Below are 23,020 nucleotides of genomic sequence, written 5' to 3' on the forward strand. Positions count from 1 at the left end.
CTCCAACAAAGCGGAAGACGGGAAGATACCGAAAAAGACACACCAGAGCTTTGGGCAGAGGGGCCAGAAGGCGGCTACTTTATTCTAATTCCTCCTTTTCTAGTTCATGCACAGAAAGCCTGACGGCTGAGTGTCTGCAGGTGTGCGCACACACACGCACACAGAGTCCCTTTCCAGGGACGGCTGGGCTCCGAGGAGGAAGCAGACAGGCAGGGGTACCAAATGCTGTTCCCTAGCTCACCGATCCACTTCTCCAAACACAATATCTTGGGTACCTAAGAGATCAGCAGGAGGAGAAAAAAAAGTGGTATCACCAAAAATCCAGAACTCGCTCCTGTGCCTGGCAGACCGAGGATCTGGGTCCGTGCCCACAGTCTCTGAATAGAAGTGTTCAGTCTCTGTCCCCGTCAGAGCCCCAAACTCCCTCATCTGCAGCCTCTCGGCCGCACAATAGGCCTCGTACCTATGATGGCAACAACATCCGCCAGCATGTGTCCCTTCGACATCTTGTCCAAACCAGCCTGGAGAGATGGGGACAGTGTCAGGTGAGATCAGCAGGGTGGGAGGAGGAGGAAGGGAAGTTCATCAGAGTCTCACCCGAGGTCCCTAATGACTGACTGATTTAGTGGAGAGAGAATCCCTGGGGTTGGTTCTTACCAGGTGGGCAAAACCTGGAGCCTTGATCTTGCACCGGTAAGGGCGGCTGCTGCCGTCGGACACGAGGTACACCCCAAACTCTCCCTGTCGGAGGAGAAGGTCGGCCGCCTCGGTTAACAGGAAGAAGACTTTTCTCTGCCAACAAAGCCTCTCTATTTCCCCCCATGTCCTCCCACTCGCCGATGACTGCTCACCTGTCTCCAGTCCCCCAGTGCCCCGGGCTGCCCTTTCCTTCCCCATCTCTCCTCACCTTAGGAGCCTCGATGGCAGTGTACGTGGCCCCCGGGGGGACTTGGTAGCCCTCCGTGTACAGCTTGAAGTGATGGATCAGTGACTCCATGGAAGTCTGGAAAGAAGGGGAATGGAGCAGCAGTGAGCCAGATCCCAGTGTCTCCCAGCCCTTCCCGCAGTGTGGGAAATACGCCCCACCCGGGGGGAGACTAAAACCCACGCCGTGAACGGACGAGGTAGCTACGGAGGCGAAGACTTTCAAAAAGGAAAACTGAGAAGCAGGGTGTAACTGAGGACACTGCCCCCTAGCTGCTGGCCCCTCTCCCTTCTCTCTCCCCGCAGAGCCAACCTTCATCTCTGCTCGCTTAGGCGGAGAAACTTTGGCGTCATCGACCTTGATCTCCCCGGGAGGCATCTTGTTCAGACACTGCGAGATGATGCGAAGGGACTGGCGCATCTCCTCCACCCGACACAGGTACCTGAAGGGGAGGAGCCGGGGTCAGAGCAGACGTGAGGCAGAGAAGGAGGCGAGGCGTCCCTTCCCTGACCCAGAGCACTGGCTGACTTGTTCCCTCCCTCTTTTCTCCTAGGGCAGCATCTCTGCCTGGCTTGGCCACCCAGGTAAAACCTCTCGTCTTCTGGCTCTGGTGTGGCTCCTGCCCCAAGTCCCCTCCCAATCTTCTCAGCCCATGTCCCGTGGTCCTCCCCTCTTAGACACTTCTTGGACTCTAGAACGGGTGAGAGTCAAATCGACTCAAATAGAAAACAGAAGGGACACCTGGGTGGCTCGGTGAGTTAAACCTCTGCCTTCAGCTCAGGTCATGATCTCAGGGTCCTGGGATCGAGCCCCACATCGGGCTCTCTGCTCAGCAGGGAGCCTGCTTCCCCTCTCTCTCTGTCTGCCTGTCTGCCTACTTGTGATCTCTGTCTGTCAAATAAATAAATAAAATCTTTCAAAAAAAGAAAGAAAGAAAACAGAAGCCAATCTTATTCAGGAATGGAATGTGAAGCTTAGAACTCAGTGGAAAGAGTGCCGGGTTGGGAGGGCTCTGGTCTCAACCACCACAAACAGGATGACCCCAGGCTGATCTTGAACATCTAAGCCTCAGCTTTCTCAGCTACAAAAATGCAGCCCAAACTAGTTCCATCTAAGAGATGAGGATAAGTGAGGGTAAAAGAAGACGGCTTTAGAAAACCACCTAGCTTAACAGACAAAAGAGCTCCAAAAGCTTTTGGAACATTCAGGAATACAGAAAGTGACCAAGAGAAAAGCCATACAGGAGAAAACAGCTGGAAGACGGGCGGAGAAGATCTGGCCTTACCTATCATAGCAGTCCCCTCGAGAGCCAATAGGGACATCGAAGTCCACCTGGTCATAAACATCGTAGGGTTGGGTCTTCCGCAGGTCCCACTGGATGCCCGAGCCCCGGAGCATCACGCCACTGGAGAACGGAACGGGAACGAGGGTCCCTTTCCACGAACCAGGAAAGGAGGTGCACTCTCTTCCTCAGTCTCCCCTTTCCCTCCAGGCGTGGGGGTCTGAGCTCAGAGCAAGGCACGGACGGTGCCACACCTTGCCCAAACCAAGGTATTAGGCTAGACCCCCCGCAAGCGCAGAAGTCACATTCCTCTCACCTAAACCCATAGTTAAGCGCGTCTTCGGCAGTCACAACCCCAATGTCCACTGTCCGATTCCGCCAGATCCTGTTGTTCGTCAGCATCTGTTGGTCAGGAAAACTGGACATGAACGCTCATCCTCACTCCCGTCAGAGGCTGCTGGGGTCTTTACAACCAGGACTAAGACCCCATGAACCTTTCTTAAGGGGAAAAGAGGGATTTTCCCCTCCAGCTCCTGGCTCCTATCTTACCTCTTCCAACTCATCAACCCGAAGAGAGAAGTTCTTAGAAAACTCATAAATGTCATCCAGAAGCCCAAGGGGTAAGTCCTAAGAGCCAAATGGAGAAGAGCAGTGAGCGGGACTCAGCCCCGCACCCCCCCACCCAGGGTCAGTGGTTCCATCAGCCGGCGCTGCCCTCCAGTGGCCACAGGGGATACAGGCGCAGCGGGAGGTCAGGGAAGGCAGGGGCTCAGGCTCACCTGGTGCACGCCCCCCGGGCGGACGTAGGCGGCGTGCATCCGGGCCCCAGACACGCGCTCGTAGAATTCAAACATCTTGATAGGACACACTGGGAATTAGTGACAAAGTCCTGGGCCCCAAGTCCAACAACGCGCTGGTGCCCACCCAACCCCTCACAACACTGGGTTCCTTAAGAACAGAACCCCAGTTTGGGGCGCCTGGGTGGCTCAGTCAGTTGCGCATCTGCCTTCAGCTCAGGTCATGATCTCAGGGTCCAGGGATTAAGCTCCGCTTCTCCCTCTCCCTCTGCCTGTCGCTCCCCCTACTTGTGCTCTCTGAAAAAATAAATAAAATCTTTTTTTTTTTTTTAAGATTTTATTTATTTAGGAGTGCCTGAGTGGCTCAGTAGGTTAAGCTTCTGCCTTCGGCTTGGGTCACGGTCTCATGGTCCTCGGATCAAGCCCCGCATCAGGCTCTCTGCTCAGCACAGAGCCTGCCTCCCCCTCTGCCTGCCTCTCTGCCTACTTGTGATCTCTCTCTGTCAAATAAATAAATAAAATCTTTTTTTTAAAAAGGCACTCCAATAAATAAAATATTAAAAAAAAAAAAAAAAAAGAGGGGTGCCTGGGCGGCTCAGTGGGTTAAGGCCTCTGCCTTCAGCTCAGGTCATGGTCCCAGGGTCCTGGAATCGAGCCTGAAATAGGGCTCTCTGCTCAGCAGGGAGCCTGCTTTAAAAAAAAAAAAAGAAAGAAAGAAAGAAGAACACAACCCAAGTTAAGAAGACCTCCTTCCTCTCAATGTTCTATGTTCTCTCTCCTTTTAATCTCGTCTCCTTCAAGAACCTTCTCCACTTCTTGTACCCCGTTGCCTATCCTCTCCTCCTTCTCTTACCTTCTCCCGCTCTTCAAACATCCAGAAGAAAGGGGTCATGGCCCCAATGTCCAGGGCATGGGTTGTCACAGCCATAATGTGGTTCAGAAGCCGCGTGATTTCTCCAAACAGTACTGCGCACAGGGAGGGACCACAAGGAGAGAAGGATATAGGAGCCGAGGAACGCCGCGACACGGTGGTTGCGCGCAGAGCCTGGGGTCTGCGTACTAAGCTTGGGGTCGATGCTCCAAGCCCGGCAACGGCCGGGGAGGGCCGCGGGCAGGGCTGCGGCTTTACCTCGGATCCACTGCGCCCGGGGTGGAGGCTGGATGTTGAGCAGCTTCTCCACAGCCAGAGAGTAGGCCTGCTCGTTGCACATCATGGACACGTAGTCCAGCCGGTCAAAGTACGGAAGGGCCTGGGAAGAGGCAAGAGAACCGGGGTCACCCGTGCGGGGCCAGGAGCCCCCAGTGGCCTGCCGAGCGCACCGCGGTCCGCCGGCTCCCGGTCCGTGCTGCATGAGGCCTTCCAGGCCCAGGAGCTAAGCAGGCAGCATCCTCCGGCCAGCTGTACACGCTGCGAACGTTTACAAACGAGCTCTCCGAAGGGGCGGGAGGGAACCGTGACGTGCCGTGTGTGCCGGGTTCCACGGGGAAGGTCCACGCGGCGGGGCCGCTTTCAGCCGTGGAACTGAACGCGGCGCCGGACGGTACTTCTGCGAAGCGGGCCCAGTGACGGCACCACAGAGCATAGCAAATGCAAGTAAGAAAGGGATAAGCTCTGAGGACTTCCTACCTCGGCCCTTGACAGAATTTATTAAATTGTGAGTTCACATAATTTACAACTTGCGATCACGGCTGCTGAACAGCGGCTCACAAATCCCCACACCTGCTCTCGCGGGCCGGCGGGAGCTGCTCCAGAGCACCTTGGCCCGCGACCGTCTCACACGAGACAGCCCCTCTGAGACAGTGAGGGAGGGAGGTGACCAGGCTGAGCAGTAACCGGGTGGGACGGGGACTGGAGGAACACAGAGCCCCGAGAAGGGCCGCACTGGCTTCTGGTCAGGGAGAAAATGGCTCTTTCTCAGAATGCCCAGAAAGCTACTGAAGCCGCATGCCCAGCAGGCTTCAGCTTCCAGGAAGGAGGCGGGGCTGGGACTCCCGTCTTTGGGACAGCCAGTTCTTGCCCTGAGGTCACTGTGACATGGGTTAGCGCTGCAGGCTGCAGCTTCATACTCTGGGACCAGACACCATTCCTGCCTGGACTCTCTGCGGCCGTCACATCCGCGTCAGCCGGGTGTACCCTACCCTCGTCACCCTCTGTGAGCAAGACCTTTCTTCGTGACAGTAAGAAAAAACTTCAGATGCCTGTCCCTGCTCCAATTCCTTCCCATCTGACCCTCACCACTCGGGTCACAGAGCTCTCCTCCAAACGGCACGCTGCCCCAACTCCCTCCCGGTCACTCTGACTCACGGAGTGTTTGGAGAACAGACCGGAGACGGCCGGAAGACACAAGAATCGGCTGTTACCCCTAAGGAGCTGACGTCGCTTGCCGCTTCCCCTGTCCCTGGGGACACTGGCTTTGACGTACTAGCTCGATATAAGAGCAAGGAAACTGAGGCACTAGAGAAAGGGTAAAGGGGCCAGCCAAAAGCCATCTGGAGAAAAGCTGGGGGTGTTCCAGCTGCCAAATACTCCTGCTGGGTAAACCACATCTGGATGGACTGATGAACTGCGGTCACGCGCCCCTGGCACGTCTCCCCATCCTCCCAACCAAGACCGTCCTCATGTCCTCAACGCCCTCCTCCCCTGGGGCTTTGGGGGCAACGAACTGGCAAAGTGCCAGGCCACGGCATTCCCCAGGGCCCGTCAGCAGGCCCCTGCGCACCCCCACACCTGCAGATAGGTCTTGTATTCAATGAGCTTCTCGGTGCCTCGGTGCAGCAGGCCGATGTGGGGGTCGCACTTCCGCACCATCTCCCCACTCAGCTCCATCACGAGCCGCAGGACTCCGTGGGCGGCTGGGTGCTGCGGCCCAAAGTTCAGGGTCAGGTTTGTCACCATTGTGTCCTTTGGAGGGTCCACATCTGAGAAGTAGGAAAGAGTTCAGAGCCAAATGGTAATTCCCTAGAGCGCCCCCAAGAGACAGCAAAGAGTGAGCCTCCCCCTACGGCCCTTCCCCATCACTCTACACCCTGCTGATTCCCTAATTGCCAACCTAAGCAGGAAGAAGACCATTACATGGGAAAAAGGGGAGGAAGATCTAAATTTCCTGACAAGAGGGACCACGCAAGACCCTTACTCTTTCCGTGTCTCCCAGATACCTTTTTAAATATGGCAATACTGGGGCTCCTGGGTGCCTCAGTTGGTTAAGCAGCTAACTCTTTTTTTTTTTTTTTAAGATTTTATTTATTTATTTGTCAGAGATCACACATAGGCAGAGAGGCAGGAAGAAAGAGAGGGGGGAACAGGTTCCCTGCTGAGTAAAGAACCCAATGCAGGGTTCGATCCCAGGAGCCTGAACCAAAGGCAGAGGCTTTAACCCACTGAGCCACCCAGGCGCCCCAAGCAGCTAACTCTTGCTTTCGGCTCAGGTCATGATCTCAGGGTCCTGGGATCGAGCCCTGAGTTGGGCCTGCACTCTGCAGAGAGTCTGTGTAAGGATTCTCTCTCGGGGCACCTGGGTGGCTCAGTGGGTTAAAGCCTCTGCCTTCGGCTCAGGTCATGATCCCAAGGTCCTGGGATCGAGCCCCGCATCGGGCTCTCTGCTCAGCAGGGAGCCTGTTTCCTCTTCTCTCTCTGCCTGCCTCTCTGCCTACTTGTGATCTGTCTGTCCGATAAGTAAATAAAATCTTTAAAAAAAGAAAAGATTCTCTCTCTTCCTCTGCCTGTCCCCCACCACACACATGTGCACGCATGCAAATAAGTCTTTAAAAGAAAATAAAGATGACAATACTAATAACATTCATATAGTCCTTATTATGTGCCAAGCACTACTCTAAGCCCTTCACTGATTTTTTTTTTTAAATTTTATTTATTTATTTGACAGAGATCACAAGTAGGCAGAGAGGCAGGCAGAGGGAGAGAGGAGGAAGCAGGCTCCCTGCTAAGCAGAGAGCCCGATGCGGGGCTTGATCCCAGGACCCTAAGATCATGACCTGAGCTGAAGGCAGAGGCTTAACCCACTGAGCCACCCAGGTGCCCCCCTTCACTGATTTTAATTAACTTAATTCCCCTAACAGCCACACGAGTAGTAGGTACTATTATTATCCTCATTTTATTGGTGAAACTGAAGCCAGAGAGAACAAATGACTTCTCAGAGAGCGGGCAAGTGGCAGAGTCAGGACTGATCTCAACGTGTTTAGCAACACAGTCCACATCCTTAACCAGAACGATCCACTCCAAGTCTATCTGATGAATGCCCAACCAATCAGGAAATGTGTACTTAATTCTGACTACTACCAAATGGCAACGCTCACCCTCAAAAAGCATACAGTTTAACTGGGAAATAAGTCCGTGGGAGGAACAGGTAACAGAGGCCAAATTTACAAGTTACCAAATGAGCGGCTCAGCTGCAAGTATTTAAAGGGAGAGAAGAACGCTGTGAAGACTTCATGGAGGCGGGATGGGAGGCGGTTCTTAAAAACACGGCATGGGAATGACTCAAACAGGTAGACAGGAGAGCCTTCCTAGGCTATGGAATCAACAAAGGTCAAACCTTGGGAACAAGGACGTCTCTGTGGAACTCCTTCTCTACCAAGAAGCAGATGAGTGTGGGCAAACAGTAGGGGCTAGTGTTTCAATTATCGGTATCATTAATAACCACACTTACAGCAGACTTACCATGGGCCGGTCACTACACTAACTGGTTCTGATGGTTATGACCCCATTTAACCCTTACAGTGATGCTACGAAACAGGCACTTCATTCGCCGGTAAATGGGAGAGCAAAAACTGAAACCAGAGTTTAACTTTTCAACCAAAATTCTTCACCAGGGGTTCTGGAGTCAGACAGACCCAAGTACAAAGCCGTGTATGTGTCCTTGATCAAGTTTTCTGATCTCCCTGCACCACGATTTTCTCAAGAGTAGTATAACACTAGTCTCACTCTCATGGAGTTGTTGCGAGGACTAGGTGAAATAATGCCTATCAAACGCCTGATATATGGTTCAACACCTGGCCCTGTTACTATTAGATTTTTGAAAAGTAATGGAAAGTCTTCTGAAGGTTTCTGAGCAAGAGAATGAAGGCCATGGTAAAACGGTGTTTGGGGAAGATGGGGGTGATTACACTGTGCTACAAAGCTGGAGGGGGACCAGATCAGTGGCAGGAACCCAGTGAGGAGACGCCTGAGTAACTAAGGTCTAGTACAAAATAGATCTGAACAAGAAAGGACGAGATGGTCCGATGTGGAACATTATAAAAGAATCTGCATGGTTTGGTGACTTCTTGGACTTAAGGAGGACAAGAGAGAAAAAAAAGAGCCAAAGGTAACTAAAATGTTTCATTCCTGAGAAATTAAGGAAAACGTGGGTACCACTGATCAAAATCAAAAAGTCACGAGGAAGAGCTACTTTTGATGGGGAAAAATGCTTCATAGTCTGGAAGACTGCATTTGGGTACCACTAGAAAAAGACACCTTTTTTACCAAAGGAAGATGGAAATACATTGAACCTCTGGAAAAAGCTGAAGCTAAAAATATAAATCTGGTAGGGACCTCCAAAGGCTGATGAGGATCTACTCTTTTTCTCCTGGAACGTCCTTCTTTTCCTTCTCTACTGACAAACACCTGCCCTATTATCGGTGTTACTCTGTTGAAGTGCTGGTGAAGAAGCAAAAAGGATGAGGGCCCAAACTTGCCTTGACATCGAGTTCAAGAGCACTCAGAAATCAGCTTAGGGAAAGGATGGGGGCGAGTCGGGGCAGGGGCTCTGGGAACTCACCATTCCAAGGTGGAGGCTTCCAGTGGGCTGTTTCTTTGGTGGGGTACATGACAGCTCCCCCAAACTGCTCTGCCCATTCCACATCTGGCTGCCATTGCCGAGCACCTCTAGGGAGTTAAAGGCAGATCCTAGACACGGGGCCTCAACAGTGGTTGGTTTCAGTGTTCCCGTTCACTCTCTGGTGGGCCCAGGGAAGGGTCCCGCGGATTCCCCAATGCCAAGTCACTGGCACACAGTGTAGTTTTAGCAGAACAAGCTGGAACTCCCGAATTTCCATTCCTACCAACAACTTATTCTTGCAATCACTACACCCGTCACCCCTACGCATGCAAGGCTGGGGATCCCAGCTCCTTCAACTTCTCACCGCATTCGTATTTCCACCTGGGGCATTATGAATGCAAGCAAGGTGTGTATTCAAGGTCAACCCAAGACGAAGAGGTGCGCCGTGCGGTGCCGGGTGCAGGGGCGGGGGGGGGGGGGGGGGGGGGGGGGCGGGGGGAGGGGCATGACTCCTTGGCTCAGCCCGAGACGTGAGTGTTGTTCTGGGGACCAACGTTGGGGGGGAGGGGGGGGACACGTGGGGAAGGTATCTGCGTTTGTGTTCCTCCCTGAACTCCAGGAGTGCTTCCCTCTTCTCGTTTAAGGAGACTTCACCAGCTACACGCCACCTATGATGACATTCGGGAGAAGCAGGGCACAAGGGCAAGGTGACACTATCGCTAACGTTCGGGAGCAGGGTTCCCCCCCCGCCCAGCTGATTTCACCCCTCTTCCCTCCCTCGGCCGGAGCGGACGCCACTGCATGCTGGAGCCCCGGACAGCAGGCGTGGGCGAGGGGTCACAGGCCTGGGTCATTCTTTCCTAGGGGGTCACAAGGCCCGCGGAGGCGCCGGACCCCAGAAATCCTGGCGTCGGGGACTACGCGTCGAGGGCCGCCGGGAGTCTCACCTGCTGGGCTGCACCGGCAGCCGGCCCCCGGCTCCCGGCCGCAGTGCCTGGGCCGCGACGCCCCGGAGGCTGCGCAGAGCCCTCAGCGCCGCCATCTTGCCCCGCCGCGGACTGCGGGAAGGAGAACGGGCGGAAGTGCCTCCCGCGCGCCCCCTGGCGGCTTCCCGCCTATGGGCACCACGGGGCCGCGCTCTTGGAAGCTGGCGGGGCCGCGGCCGCGGCGAGCCGACAGCATCCGGGTTCCGCGCCGAGGCTCCGCTCTCGCTCTCGGAGCGGCGGCCGCGCACGGTGCTCGCCGCTCGTGGCGGACTCGCCTCGGAGCAAGTCGGAGCAAGTTGCGCCTCCCGCGGGGCCCGGCGCTCGCTGGCCCGCGCGCTTCCCCGCCCCCTGCCCGAGCCGCGCTCCGGGTGGCGGCGTCGGAGCCCGGCCCTCCCGGGACAGCCAGCCCCAGGCTTTGCCAAAAGATTGGGAGCGGAGAGAGCCAGCTCATTTCCAGATGGCCCAGACGGGCTCGCGAGCGGGGGCCCGAGCGCGGCTGGGCGGGTCTGAGAGCGCCCGCCAAACCAAAACGAAAGAGAAGGACGCCAAGGCCACCAGCGTTGGAGCAGGCTGCTGGGTGCAGAGGAGCCACCTCAGCCCAGATGGGGAGAGGAGGCCCCCTCTGGGTGACCCTGATGTCTGCCAGGTTTCCAGAAGCTACAGAAGCGCCCTTAGAGATGTTTCATTCCCTACTTCCGGCCTGGGTCAAGTCCTCTTTTCCCTCCTGTCTTTCTGACCCTGGCCAGTGGCATCGCATGGGAACACCGTGCCTCCAGGAGTCTGATCCCAACTCTGCATGGAAGAGACCACGAGTTTTGCAGCCTTGGAGGCTAGTTCCAGCTCGCTCCCTGTGCCTCCCAGCCCAGCTGGGCCACCCGTCGAGTTTGCACAGGCTTCCCACTCTGAGCCTGGAAAGAGGCCGGTCCCCAGATGCCCCCCCAACCCAACAGGGTCCCTGAGACAGCCCACCAGCAGTGCTGCAGGGTGGGGCAGACAGACCAGGAAAGTGGCAGAGACAGGGAATTCTTAGCTGTGAAGAAAGGGGAAAGCCAGACTTCTAGCCTGGGAGTTGACCTAATGGGAACCGTCCCAAAGGGTGGGGCCACATCCCTGGCTGTGGGAACTGACTGGGACCCGGGGTGGACTGGGCAGCCCCCACAGCCAGGCAGAGGCTCTGCCTCCCTGTCTCCCTCACTCCCCCCCACCCTTTCCCTGAGCCTGCTCTCTCTCTGTGGCTGGAACGCAGTGAACAGTGAACGCAGTGAACGTGATGAGGGGGCAGGGCGATGCCGGTGGTGGGGGGACTGCATTTATTTGCCCTAATCCAGCCCCGGAAAAGTCAGGATAGAGTCTGAGCTGCTTGGCCCTGGAGGCAGCTTGAGCTGGGATACTGGGGTGAGGGCTCCTGGGGGGCTACCTAGGACACTGCATCTTTTGTGCCTTCTCCCTGTGGCCAACACCCCCACACACTGCTGCTGTGACTCTAAGGCCCTTTGTCTTTCACTGCTTAGTCACCCCCTTTGTCCTCATCTCAGATGGGGGGTTGGAAAGGGGCAGTGAGAGTCCTCTGGTGATAGCTCCTCTTGGCCCTGCCCTCCTGGTCTCCTGTCCTTTGTCTGACTCCCGCAGCCCCAGCCCCCTCCAGAGTTAGGACCAGAGTCAGGGCACATGGCGGGTCAAGAGGTGGTCTGGCCATGGTGGGCAGTTCAGGAAGTGGTGGGCATCGGGGGCAGGTAGTCACGACCTGAGCAGGAAGGGAGGGGGAAAGGAAGCATTGTGGCGGATATGATCTAGGAGACAGGAGGTGACAAGGCAGAGAATGGGTAGAGGAATGGGGGTAGGGGCAGGTGATGTGCCTCTGGGAAAGGAAAGGGACCGCTGACTGCATTCTCTTTCCTGGGGATATCCTGGGGAAAGGAGTGGCCGTGGCATGGAGTGGGCAGAAATTGCTTCTACTTCTGTACCCTTAACTTCTTTATCTCGAGCGTCTACCCCCAAGACCTCTCTGCTGAGTTTTTTCCCATCCAGAACCCAACCAAGGGAATCCTTTGGCTTCCTTCTCCTACCACTACCTCTGCCTCCCTAGACACTCTCCCCACCTCAGGCACTGGGTTCCCATTTTTCAGGACTCTGATTTCCCTGAATACACGGGGCAGCCTCCACCTTCCCCGTGTCCCATGGGGAATGAGAAATAAAAAATCACTAGATATTCCAGGAACGACTGTGTTCTCAGGGCAAGGTGGGGCCAAAGGAGGGAGCCAGGTGGGGATTCCCTAGGATGGACTGACTTTCGGTGCAGCTGGGTTCCTAAGAGAACAAGTCTTTCTGTACTGGGGGCTGGCTGACTTGAGGCTGGGGGAGGATTTAGGACAGTTGGGAGTGGGTAGGAACAGCTCCAAGAGCCTGGGGGAAGCTACTGGGAGCTGGGCCAGGGAAGTGGGGGTCAGGAAGTGGTAGAGGGGGAGCCCTGCGGGGAATGGAGGGGGATTGGCTGTTCTGGGCTTTGGAGGGGGTGGGTAGTGGTAACTCAGGAGCAGGGAGCTTGAAGAAGAGGAGTGTTAAAGGAGGAGGGGTGCTACCCTGGATCCTCCTTCTATAAAAGGAAAAGTCATTAACCCCTCCTGCCTTCGCTCTGCCTGCTCCGTGTACCCATTCTAAGCAGACCCATCCTACCTTTGGGCAGTAAACTCCCTGATCACTGTCTCCTCGCCTGTCCCACATCCCTGCAGCCTTTTCTCTCTCTCAGTGCTTGGTCCCATCCTGAGCCAAGTCCAGCCACCTCCTTCCTTTGTTCTGCCCTCTTGGTGCTTCCTTACCTGTTCCCCACGGTCTTTCCCTGGCAGTTCGCTCAGCTGCCTCAGCTCTGGCGACTAGCCTCTAGGGGCAGAGGGCAGCTTGAGGAAGCCCTGAGAAAGGGAGGCCGTGCCAGATTAGAGAATGGAAGCGAGAATTCTCCCGGGACCATGGCCTTTCTGTGCGTGTTGACCAGGCCCTTTTCCCTTACTTCCTACCCCTCTTGGGGCTCTGTCCCACCAAAAAGGGAAAGACAGCTGAGAGCCGACTGTGGGGTTTGGGGAAAGGCTACGTCATCAGCTGGCCCAGTGCCTGGGATCCATCCGGCTGCTAGAGATTCCCCTCCCCTGGGCAAGTCCCATTTTTTTTTTTAAAGGAAAACAAAAACTAGGATTTTTGGGAAGCAATGAAACACCCATCTGAGTCCTACCAACAGAGCTCCTGGCTGAATGGCTTATAGCTCAGCCAATCGCAGAAGCTCAGGACGCTTAAAAGAGCCGGCGCGGAGAGAGGCTGGGAAGAGCCCACAGGGAGACCCCCAGACACATAGACACGGGCGAGCGCGAGAGGAGGAGAGAGACAGAGACAAAGGCACAGCGGAAGGAGCCAGAGACAGGGCAGGCACAGAGGCAAAGCCAGACAGTCTGAGGAAGCCCAGAAGGAGAGGCCAGAGAAGCTGCAGAAGACAAGGGCAGGGAGAGACAAAGACCCAGGAGAGGAGAGTTTGGAAGAGCCGGCCACCCGGTGCCTCTCCTGAGCCTGGGGGCCAAGTTTTCGCCATCTCCTCTGAAGGTCCCCAGCCCCTCTGAAAACTCGGCCTCTGAGCCTGGCGCAAGTCCGAGCCCCCAGGCTGTAGAGAGGAGCTTTCCAAAGCCGGGGCAGGGAGCACTGGGTGCCCAGACGGCCTCAATCCCTCGCAGCTGCGGCACCAGTGCCATGTCCCGGACAGACTGGCATCCCAGGAGGAGCTTGGCCGGGTGCTGGCTGCGGGGAGTCCATGCCCGCCCACTGCTCCCCACTGTGCCCATCTCTCGGCCAGTGGGACGGCTGCTGCTGCTGCTGCTGCCGCTGGCCTCGCTCCTGCCCTCGGCCCGGCCCGCCAGCCCCCTCCCCCGGGAGGAGGAGATCGTGTTTCCAGAGAAGCTCAATGGTAGCGTCCTGCCAGGTTCAGGCACCCCTGCCAGGCTTCTGTACCGCTTGCCAGCCTTTGGGGAGATGCTGCTTCTAGAGCTGGAGCAGGACCCCGGCGTGCGGGTCGAGGGGCTGACGGTGCAGTACCTGGGCCAAGCACCTGAGCTGCTGGGAGGGGCCGAGCCAGGCACCTACCTCACCGGCACTGTCAACGGAGATCCGGAGTCGGTGGCATCTCTGCACTGGGACGGGGGAGCCCTGTTAGGGGTGCTGCAGTATCGGGGGACCGAACTCCACATCCAGCCCCTGGAGGGAGGCACCCTTAACTCTGCCGGGGGCCCTGGGGCTCACATCCTCCGCCGGAAGAGTCCTGCCAGCAGCCAGGGCCCCATGTGCAACGTCAAGGCTCCTCCCGGAATCCCAGCCCCAGCCCTCGAAGAGCCAAGGTAGGCAGCTGTGGAGTCTGTGTCCTGCAGCCGCTCCCGCCATGTCTGTCCTACTGACCCCTATTCACCCTCTCCCCACCCACTTCCACTGCTGGCCGTGCTGCTTCTTCCCTGCCTTCTGTCTGCCTCTCCTCTCTCCGCTAGCCTCCTCTCTCGGGAAGGCTCTGGATGCTCCCTGCCCCAGCCCTTCTCCTGGCCAGGCTGCTGACACCAGAAGGGCTCCCAGAGGTGGGTCAGAGACTCTCTGCTGGGAAGGGGCACCCCTCTGCCCACCCCAGCCCTGCTTGGCCAAGGCACTCTACTGGAACCATCTCCTGCCAGAAAGCTTTCCCAACAGCCCCCTGGGCCTTGACTCTTTTCCGTGCCCCAAATTTGATTTTCGCCCTCCACTGCCGGCTAAAGGACTGAGGTTCGAAGCCCCAGGGACTGGCCTCTGGCTTCTGGCGCTGCCTTCCAAATAGTTCTGGCAAACTGCAAAGTAGGGCAAAAGTGGGCAGGGAGGAAAGACAGCCCATGTGCCCTCTGCTCAGTCCCCTTCCCACGCTGTGCACTGACTGCAGGGCTGCCGCTGCCCGAAGCTCCATCCTTCCCTCCCTCCCACTGCCGGCCTCCCCCTTCTTCCCTCCCTCCCTCTCTCGCTTTAATCCAGACCAGCCGCTATCCCTCCACACCCGCCACGCCAAGATCTGGCCCGGGCCCTAGCTGCTGACTGAATTGTTCCTCCAACCACACAGGGCAGACACGTTGCAGCCCGGCCCTCTAGCTCCAGGCCTGCGGGCCCTGAGCACTCAGGCCTGGGGGACCCCAGAGCCCCTCCCAGAGGCAGTCCCAGCTGCTTTTCACCTCTGGGGCTCACACGCAGCCCTGCCCTGGGACGTGGCATCCCCCTGACCCTCCCCTCCTTAGAACCAACAGCTGATTCTTTGAGTTACCGCAAAAGCCCTGGAACTTGGGGTGGGGGTGGGGAGGGCCCAACCAACACCCGTCAGGAATCCCCTGGGGTATGTGGGGCCCAGCTGACTCTGCTGAGTTGCAGACCCAGAAAGTAAGGGAGGGGGAGAGGAGCCGCGGGTCTGGGAGGCTCTCTCAGGATGCTCCCCTCCTCTCTCCCCATCTAGCGCTTCGCTTCGCTGAGTAGATTTGTGGAGACGCTGGTCGTGGCGGACGACAAGATGGCAGCGTTTCACGGCGCGGGGCTGAAGCGTTACCTGCTGACAGTCATGGCCGCCGCCGCCAAGGCCTTCAAGCACCCCAGCATCCGCAACCCAGTCAGCTTGGTGGTGACGCGGCTCGTGATTTTGGGGCCGGGCGAGGAAGGGCCTCAGGTGGGACCCAGTGCCGCCCAGACCCTGCGCAGCTTCTGCGCCTGGCAGCGGGGACTCAACACCCCCGAGGACTCGGACCCTGACCACTTTGACACGGCCATCCTGTTCACCCGGCAGGTGAGGCCCCAGTCAGCTCCAAGAAGCCCCTTGTGTCCGCTGTGCTGGAAACGGTGCCCCTGGAGGTGTTCCACGGGGCACCTGGCCCCGGCCATGCTGCCCCGTCTGCCATGCGGGTCCCAATGGCGCTGGCTCCTCGGGGCCCAGGTCCCCCATGAAGCTAGATCTTGTCCCAGTGGACCCGGGGGTCCTGGTTCCTCATGCACCTTCTATGCTACCTCCCCACAGGACCTGTGTGGGGTCTCCACCTGCGACACTCTGGGCATGGCTGACGTGGGCACTGTGTGTGACCCGTCTCGGAGCTGTGCTATCGTGGAGGACGACGGGCTCCAGTCGGCCTTCACTGCTGCTCACGAACTGGGTAACGTGGGAGTGGGGCTGCGGGGCAACAGGGCGGCCTGGGACAGCTGTCGGGGCAGGGGAAGGGGACAGAGAGCTCACTGGAGGGCGGAAGGGGTCACAGAGTGATTCTTCCTCCTGCCCAGGCCTAGCTCCTTGGCCATTAACTTTTTCTGCTGTGGGTGGAGATATTTAGATTTTTTTTATTGAATGAGATAGTGTGCGGAAACTTACCGTGAGCACCGTGTGTGTGCGCACGCGTGTGTCTGGGGAGGGCCCCATATTGAAAGAGATGTTATTCAGGAGGGTCAGTGACGGAGCGGCTGGGTTCAGGGTTCGGAATGCTGGCCACAAAGGAAAAGAGGGTCGGGAGGTGCCTTGCGTGTTTTTGGGGGGAAGGGGAGACAGAGCTGTGGGGGCTCCATACTGGAGCCCCAGAAGGAGATGGGGGGCAGTGTGGGTGGGGTAGGGAATGGCTCTGACCACCCACAGCTGCACCCAGGTTATTCTGGCCTTGAAGCCCCCTGAGGGCACAGAGATGGGACCCTGCAACCCTAGCAAGGCCTCTGCTGTCACAGGTCATGTCTTCAACATGCTCCATGACAACTCAAAACCATGTGTCGGTCTGAATGGGCCTGGGAGCACTTCCCGCCACGTCATGGCTCCTGTGATGGCCCATGTGGACCCCGAGGAGCCCTGGTCCCCCTGCAGTGCCCGCTTCATCACTGACTTCCTGGACAACGGCTACGGTAAGCAGAGGGCAGCCCCCCGCCCCGGGCAGCGCCCCGTCCCTGCTCCCTGCACTGTGTTTTCTCTTCTGCCGCATTCTGCATGGGCCGGACTGCCTGCCTCCAGTGGGTTTCCTCTGCAGTGTAGGATGGGGTGAGAAATGCTTCTGTCTTTGTGTGGTTCCCACTTCCTCTAGCATAAATAGTGCAGCCAAGGGAGGCGACTTTTGGTGCTATAGAATGAGATCTGACCTTTTAAGGGTCAGAACCCTTCACACGAGAACAGGCTGTCTGGGAAGGGAGTGATTGCCCGTCACTGGAGGTGTGCAAGCCTGGCAGGGTGGCCACTTCTGGGCAGGGCTGCGGAGACTAAGCCTACTCAAGAGGTCTGTGGTAGGTTAGAAGAGGTCAGAAGACTTAGCGCTTCGGGTTCCCAGCCTGATTCTCTTCCTTGGACAAGTGTAGATGCGTGAGTGTGAGCTTCGTGTGGCTGGTCGGTAAAGCCAGCGTGAGACGATCGCCGCCTCGGAGCTGCTCTCCGCGGTTAACGAGAAAGGCTCATCATGTAATAAGCACCCAATACATTGTATCAGCTCTTGGCCTTTTCCAGCCCAAGGATTTGGAGTCTAGGACCCATCAGGCCCCAGGGAGTCCCCACTTTCAGCTCGCAACTAGAATGTTCCCTCAGCCCATTGCTAACTTCCTACCCCATCTCCTCCCCAGGGCACTGTCTCTTAGACAAGCCAGCGGCTCCCCTGCATCTGCCTGTGACTTTCCCTGGCAAGGACTATGATGCTGATCGCCAGTGTCAGCTGACCTTTGGGCCCGACTCACGCCATTGTCCCCAGCTGCCACCGCCCTGTGCTGCTCTCTGGTGTTCCGGCCATCTCAACGGCCATGCCATGTGCCAGACCAAGCATTCACCCTGGGCTGATGGCACTCCCTGCGGGCCATCGCAGGCCTGCATGGGGGGGCCGCTGCCTCCACGTGGACCAGCTCCAGGACTTTAATGTGAGATCCCGGGCCAGGGATGCAGCAGGGGGTCTGAAGGAGTGGGGCTGGCCCTGACCCAAAGAGAGGGTATTGATCCCGCCCCTTCATTCTGTGCTTCTGCAGATCCCCCAGGCTGGTGGCTGGGGCCCCTGGGGGTCATGGGGCGACTGCTCTCGGAGCTGCGGTGGTGGCGTCCAGTTCTCTTCCCGGGACTGCACGCGGCCAGTCCCCCGGAATGGCGGCAAGTACTGTGAGGGTCGCCGCACCCGCTTCCGTTCCTGCAACACCCAGGACTGCCCAACTGGCTCAGGTGAGGAGCGGGAGGGGCAGAAGCCACTGGGGGGGATGCTTGTAGAGCAGGACTATGGTCCCTGGAGCGGGGCGGAGTTGGGGGGACAGTCCCTGCTGTTGAGGGGAGTAATTTCACCCTCTGGGAACCTTCTGTGGTGGTCTGCAGTGAAGAGAGGTGCCAGGCTGTGTAGAGCTCTGAGGAGCTTTGCTCACGGGGAATGTAGTGAGCAAAGAGGACCCTGACCGCCGGTTTCACCCCCTACAGCACTGACCTTCCGTGACGAGCAGTGTGCCGCTTTCAACCACCGCACTGACCTCTTCAAGAGCTTCCCAGGGCCCATGGACTGGGTCCCTCGCTACACGGGGGTAGCCCCCCGGGACCAGTGCAAGCTCACCTGCCAGGCCCGGGCCCTGGGCTACTACTACGTGCTGGAACCACGGGTGAGGACCAGGTGCCCCCGGGCCCCGGCTGTGCTCACTGTCCCGAAGCCCCCTGCTCTCTGATGGCAAAGACCCGTTCCAGGCCCGCCCAGGGTCCACTCACACTTTCCCATCCGCGGATATTTGGAAACCAGGCCCCAGACTCTGGATCATTTCCCAGTCAGGCAGCTCCAGCCCGTCCCCTTTCCCTTGGGTTCTTTTTCTCTCTCTTCCGTCTCCCGGGTCCCATCTCTCTATTGCCTGAGAACAGATGTGGCCTTCTGGGCAAGTCTTTGACCCCCTTTCTGTGGGCTCCTCTGTCACTTACATGGGTGGCCTCGTCCGGCTCATGGGAGGCCAGACGCTCACTGGACAGGCATCTTGGAGACGGTGGCGTCCCTGCACCCCTTCTCTGGGAGAGGGCGGCTTGTGAAAGCCCAAAGGAAGAACGCGCCCTCGCAGAGGTTTTGGCCCTCCCCCGGGGAGCATCCTTGCTCATCGGCCGCCCTCTAGTGGCCGTCTGGGTCGCTACCATCAAGGTTCCGGGCTGGTGCTGAGACTCAGACCTGCCCGTTTCCCTCGTGGCCCCTCCGCTTGCCAGCCGGCTCATCTTTGGGACAGTCTCTTCATCTTTCTAAACCACAGTGTTCTGTGTCTAGAAACCTCCAATAGTGTGTGAGATCTATATTCTAGTTTATAAGGCACTTAGCAAAGTGCCCGATTGTGAGGGAGTCTTCTGGAAATGGTGGCTTTTATAATTAGTATCGTTAGGATTATTCCCCCTTCACAGGGCTGGGACTCACCCCACACCCCATCTTCGTCCCCTCCCACCCAGCCTTTCTGACGTCCCCTTCCTGGGTGGGATGTGGGTCTGGTCTGGCTCACCAACCCCTCCTGACTAAGAAAGAACCCTTTGTATCTCTCCTTCTCTTGGCAGGTAGTAGATGGGACTCCCTGTTCCCCGGACAGCTCGTCGGTCTGTGTCCAGGGCCGCTGTATCCATGCAGGCTGTGACCGTGTCATTGGCTCCAAAAAGAAGTTTGACAAGTGCATGGTGTGCGGTGGGGATGGTTCCAGCTGCAGTAAACAGTCTGGCTCCTTCAGAAAATTCAGGTTCATTCACTATTGATTTCCCCCTTCCTGGCCCTTGGGGTACAGAGGTGAACTTGACACTGTCTGTCCTCTCAGAGAGCTGACAGTCTAGTAAGGGAGATGGATGAGTAAGTTGTTCGAGCACAGTGTCCCATGTGTTCAACAGACAGCTTGGGGCTGCAGCGAGGGCCCTGGTGGGCCTCAGGGAGGGATTCCTGGGGAGGGGGGTGACTTGCTCCTGGAGGGAGAGTAGGAACTGGACCGGCTGGGAAGAGGTGGGCTCAGAAGGGCACCTCAGTCAGGGGTCTAGACAGGAGAGGGAGGAGGGCGCATTGGCAGGGAGCTCAGATCCAGGCCGGACACCTCACGTAGGTTTGGGGAGACACCCCTCTGCACACACAGACTCACACACACAATCGTACAAGCAGCTCAGAAAGGCTGAGGAGATTCGGGAAGATGCTGAGCCCCCGTCTTCTCTTTCCGCTCAGGTACGGATACAACAATGTGGTCACTATCCCCGCGGGGGCCACGCATATCCTGGTCCGGCAGCAGGGGTCCCCTGGGGTCCGCAGTGTCTATCTGGCCCTAAAGCTTCCAGATGGCTCCTACGCCCTCAACGGAGAGTACACACTGATGCCCTCGGCCACGGACGTAGTCCTGCCTGGGGGGGTCAGCCTCCGCTACAGCGGGGCCACGGCAGCCTCCGAGTCGCTGGCCGGCCACGGGCCGCTGGCCCAGCCGCTCACGCTGCAGGTCCTGGTGGCTGGTAACCCCCAGAACGCTCGCCTGCGCTACAGCTTCTTCGTGCCCCGGCCAGCGCCGTCCACACCCCGCCCCCCTCCGCAGGACTGGCTGCACCGCAAGGCTCAGATTCTGGAGATCCTCCGGCGGCGCCCCTGGGCGGGCAGGAAATAACCTCATCCTCCCCGCTGCCCTTGCCGGGCACCGGGGCCTCGGACTGAGTTGGCAGAAAGACGGGGCCTCCCTGGCTGCCTCCCGCGGACACACGGACACGCAGACACGCAGACACGGCGGGGAGGGGCGGAGAGCATGAGGCCCGCACTCCTCCCCGCCCCCGACTCGCAGGCTGGCCCTGCCCTGATTTCCTGCCCTGGACGGCAGGGACGGGTGGTGAATGGAAGGGGCTGGGAAACCGTCCCCATCTACACTGCCCCCTCTGCCCTGCTGGTCACGGGAGGGAGGGGGAAGCCAGTGGGGAAGGGGGGCGGGGAGCCGTTGTATTTATTTAGTATTTATTCACTTTTATTTAGCACCAGGGAAGGGGATGAGGACTAGGGTCCTGGGAAAAATGACTTCCACCCCCTCATAACCCGCACCCTGGCTAGGAAATCCAGGGTGGTGGTGATAGGCAAAACTGACCTGTGTGTGTGTGTGTGTGTGTGTATGTGTGTGTGTGTGTCTGTGCGTGGGTTCATGTATGAAGTACATCCTGCCCTTGCTTTCCTCTCCCTGAATTCTGTTTTCTGGGAAAGGAAGAGTCAAGGGTATGATAGACCTTCAGGGAGTAAGGGATTATCATATTTTTAAAATATATATTGACTTCTGCTATTTATGTGCTCCTTTCGGACTCAGACAGAGGTGGGTCGCACCCTGGCTCCCCGTCTCTGAACATCAGTTTCCTCGTTTGCCGATAACAATACCTCCCATGGAAATGTGTTGTGAGGCTGAATAATGTCAATAAAGATGTCAATAAAGAACTGCATTACGCCTGGCCCTGGGTCAGTGCCCAGTGCAGGGCGGCCGCCCTTGGTTAGCGCGGGGCCTACGTTGCTGCCTGTGGGGTTTGCTGCGCCCCGAAGGTGAAAAGCTCTTGCCGCTGGTACCTGCCCTCGCCCCCAGGCCGAATTCCTCTGGTTGGCAGACCGCTGTCCTGGATTCTCAGGGAGGATCGGAGATAGGACGGTCGTGTCCCTGATCACCGGCAACTTCCGGTCAACACAATGTCATAGACCCTTCGCTCCAAGCACAGCTGACCAGAACAAGGAAGCACAAAGAAAACAGGACTGGCTCTGTCCAAGCCACTGGACACTTAGTAATGAGAGTTCTCGGGGGGCCCTCGGGCCGTCGTCGTCCTCGGAGGGGGAGCGCTGGACAAGGGAGCCCATGAGTCTGAGTCTGAGCTGGGGCTCAGTGTCTGACCGGCCGTGGTGCTGGGTGAGTCACTGATGCCGAGCTGTAGGGAGCTCGTATGTGTAAGGGGCTACTGACGCCTGTCCCCACCGGCTTGTTCTGGGAACAAATGATACCGTTATTTTCAAAATAGTAAAGGCTGAACCACGTGAGAGGTTACCCTTATGACTACTGAGTGATTGGGACGGGCGCCCGGAATCCACCAGTGTCAACACAGCTCGCTTCTCTGCAGCTGTGAGGTTAGAGCGGGATTTAATACAGAAGAGCAGGACCCAGGTGGGTGGGGGGTCATCCAGCGGCTCACGAAAATGGCTCAGGGGCGAGTCTCCAGTGGTGGGGAGCTGGGCTTTCATGGGAGGTGGCACACTTGACTAGACTATGGGACACGTGACAGCTCAGCTTTTCCTTCTGAGCAGGTGACATCAGTTGGCCATCTTGCATGGGTCATGAAGGCCACGGGGTTGGAAAGGGCGGCGGGTGGATCCCGGGAGAACAGCAGTCAGTCGGGGGGCACTGCGGGGATTGGAGAAGGGCCTGGATGGGGAGGTGTGGGAGGAACCGTGGGTAAAGAAGACCCTGGGGTGGGTGCAAGAGGGAGACTGGGGGAGCTATAGCTCGTGGGGGCCATAGCTCCTCCAAACATTCTTGGGGTGTGGAGCTGGGGCAGGGGCTCGAGGCAGGCCATGGAGGTTGCAGTTGTGTGCGCTGTGCTCACTGGGGCTGGGCTTTGCTCCCCGAGGGCTGTGCCAGGCGGTGCCTCACACTTATCGCCGCCCGCTGGGTGCCTCCTCCCTCGGCTGCAGCCACAAGAACAGGGCCAGTCTCTTCTCTCCCTGCTGCTTGGTGCCTGTCTTTCCCTCCTGTCCTCCTACCAGCCAGCCTGGAGGAGGTGTAACCGGGAGTCGGAGCCAAGGTCAGAGTGCTCTTCCTCTGTTTCATCTAGTTAGCAAAGCTGCGCCACCAAGAGCCTGTTTACAGGTCAAAGGACTATGAGCTCACCGGGCAATAAGCCGAGCTCTGTGCCAGGTGCATGCAAGGTACAGACGCAGACAATGCGGGACTGAAGGAGCTCGCTGCACCGGGGGAGGGTGTGCGCTGCACCCCCCGCGAAGAGAAGCAGTGCGATGATGCAAAGAACTGCACGGTGAGGCCCAGATGGACCGTGCAGAAACTGAGCCCAAGCCCAGGCTTAGTGGCCATGAGGGTTAAGGAGGGTGAGTGTCAGCGGGGCCGAGGAATGGGTCACCCCGATGGCCTTCTTGTCTTCCCATCGGGCTCGTGGTAACTCATGCCTCATAAATCACTTTCATGTGTATTATTCTAACCAGAAGCTCTTCACTGAGTAGGGTTCTGACCGGCATGACATTTTTCCCAGAAAGGGACTGAGCTGAGTGACCACATCTGTGATGGAGTGTGTGTGTGAGAGGAGG

At 57.8% G+C, this 23,020-nt stretch overlaps 2 protein-coding genes across 2 annotated transcripts; one reads left to right on the forward strand and one right to left on the reverse strand.

The window, feature by feature from the left end:
- Positions 1-55: 55 nt before the first annotated feature.
- Positions 56-9,883, reverse strand: NDUFS2 (NADH:ubiquinone oxidoreductase core subunit S2). The gene is made up of 14 exons (XM_047704487.1): positions 9,726-9,883; positions 8,779-8,885; positions 5,733-5,923; positions 4,134-4,254; positions 3,858-3,970; positions 2,987-3,061; positions 2,757-2,834; positions 2,524-2,609; positions 2,211-2,330; positions 1,238-1,367; positions 908-1,003; positions 658-741; positions 464-521; positions 56-275 (listed from the first exon to the last, which is right to left on the reverse strand). Exons 1-14 carry the CDS (start codon positions 9,818-9,820, stop codon positions 238-240), a joined length of 1,392 nt encoding a protein of 463 aa, XP_047560443.1. The 5' UTR covers positions 9,821-9,883; the 3' UTR covers positions 56-237.
- On the forward strand, positions 2,376-21,742 carry ADAMTS4 (ADAM metallopeptidase with thrombospondin type 1 motif 4). Its single transcript, XM_047704485.1, is given in 13 exon segments — positions 2,376-2,381; positions 12,274-12,280; positions 13,271-14,103; positions 14,106-14,134; positions 15,253-15,576; positions 15,805-15,937; positions 16,494-16,664; positions 17,367-17,611; positions 17,613-17,654; positions 17,760-17,946; positions 18,193-18,368; positions 19,285-19,460; positions 19,928-21,742. Coding segments are annotated over 11 exon segments (2,520 nt in total). The 5' UTR covers positions 2,376-2,381; positions 12,274-12,280; positions 13,271-13,493; the 3' UTR covers positions 20,355-21,742.
- The last annotated feature ends 1,278 nt before the right edge of the window (positions 21,743-23,020 follow it).

The sequence above is a fragment of the Lutra lutra genome, chromosome 15 (genome assembly GCF_902655055.1).
Source record: "Lutra lutra chromosome 15, mLutLut1.2, whole genome shotgun sequence".
Classification (NCBI taxonomy): Eukaryota; Metazoa; Chordata; class Mammalia; order Carnivora; family Mustelidae; genus Lutra; species Lutra lutra.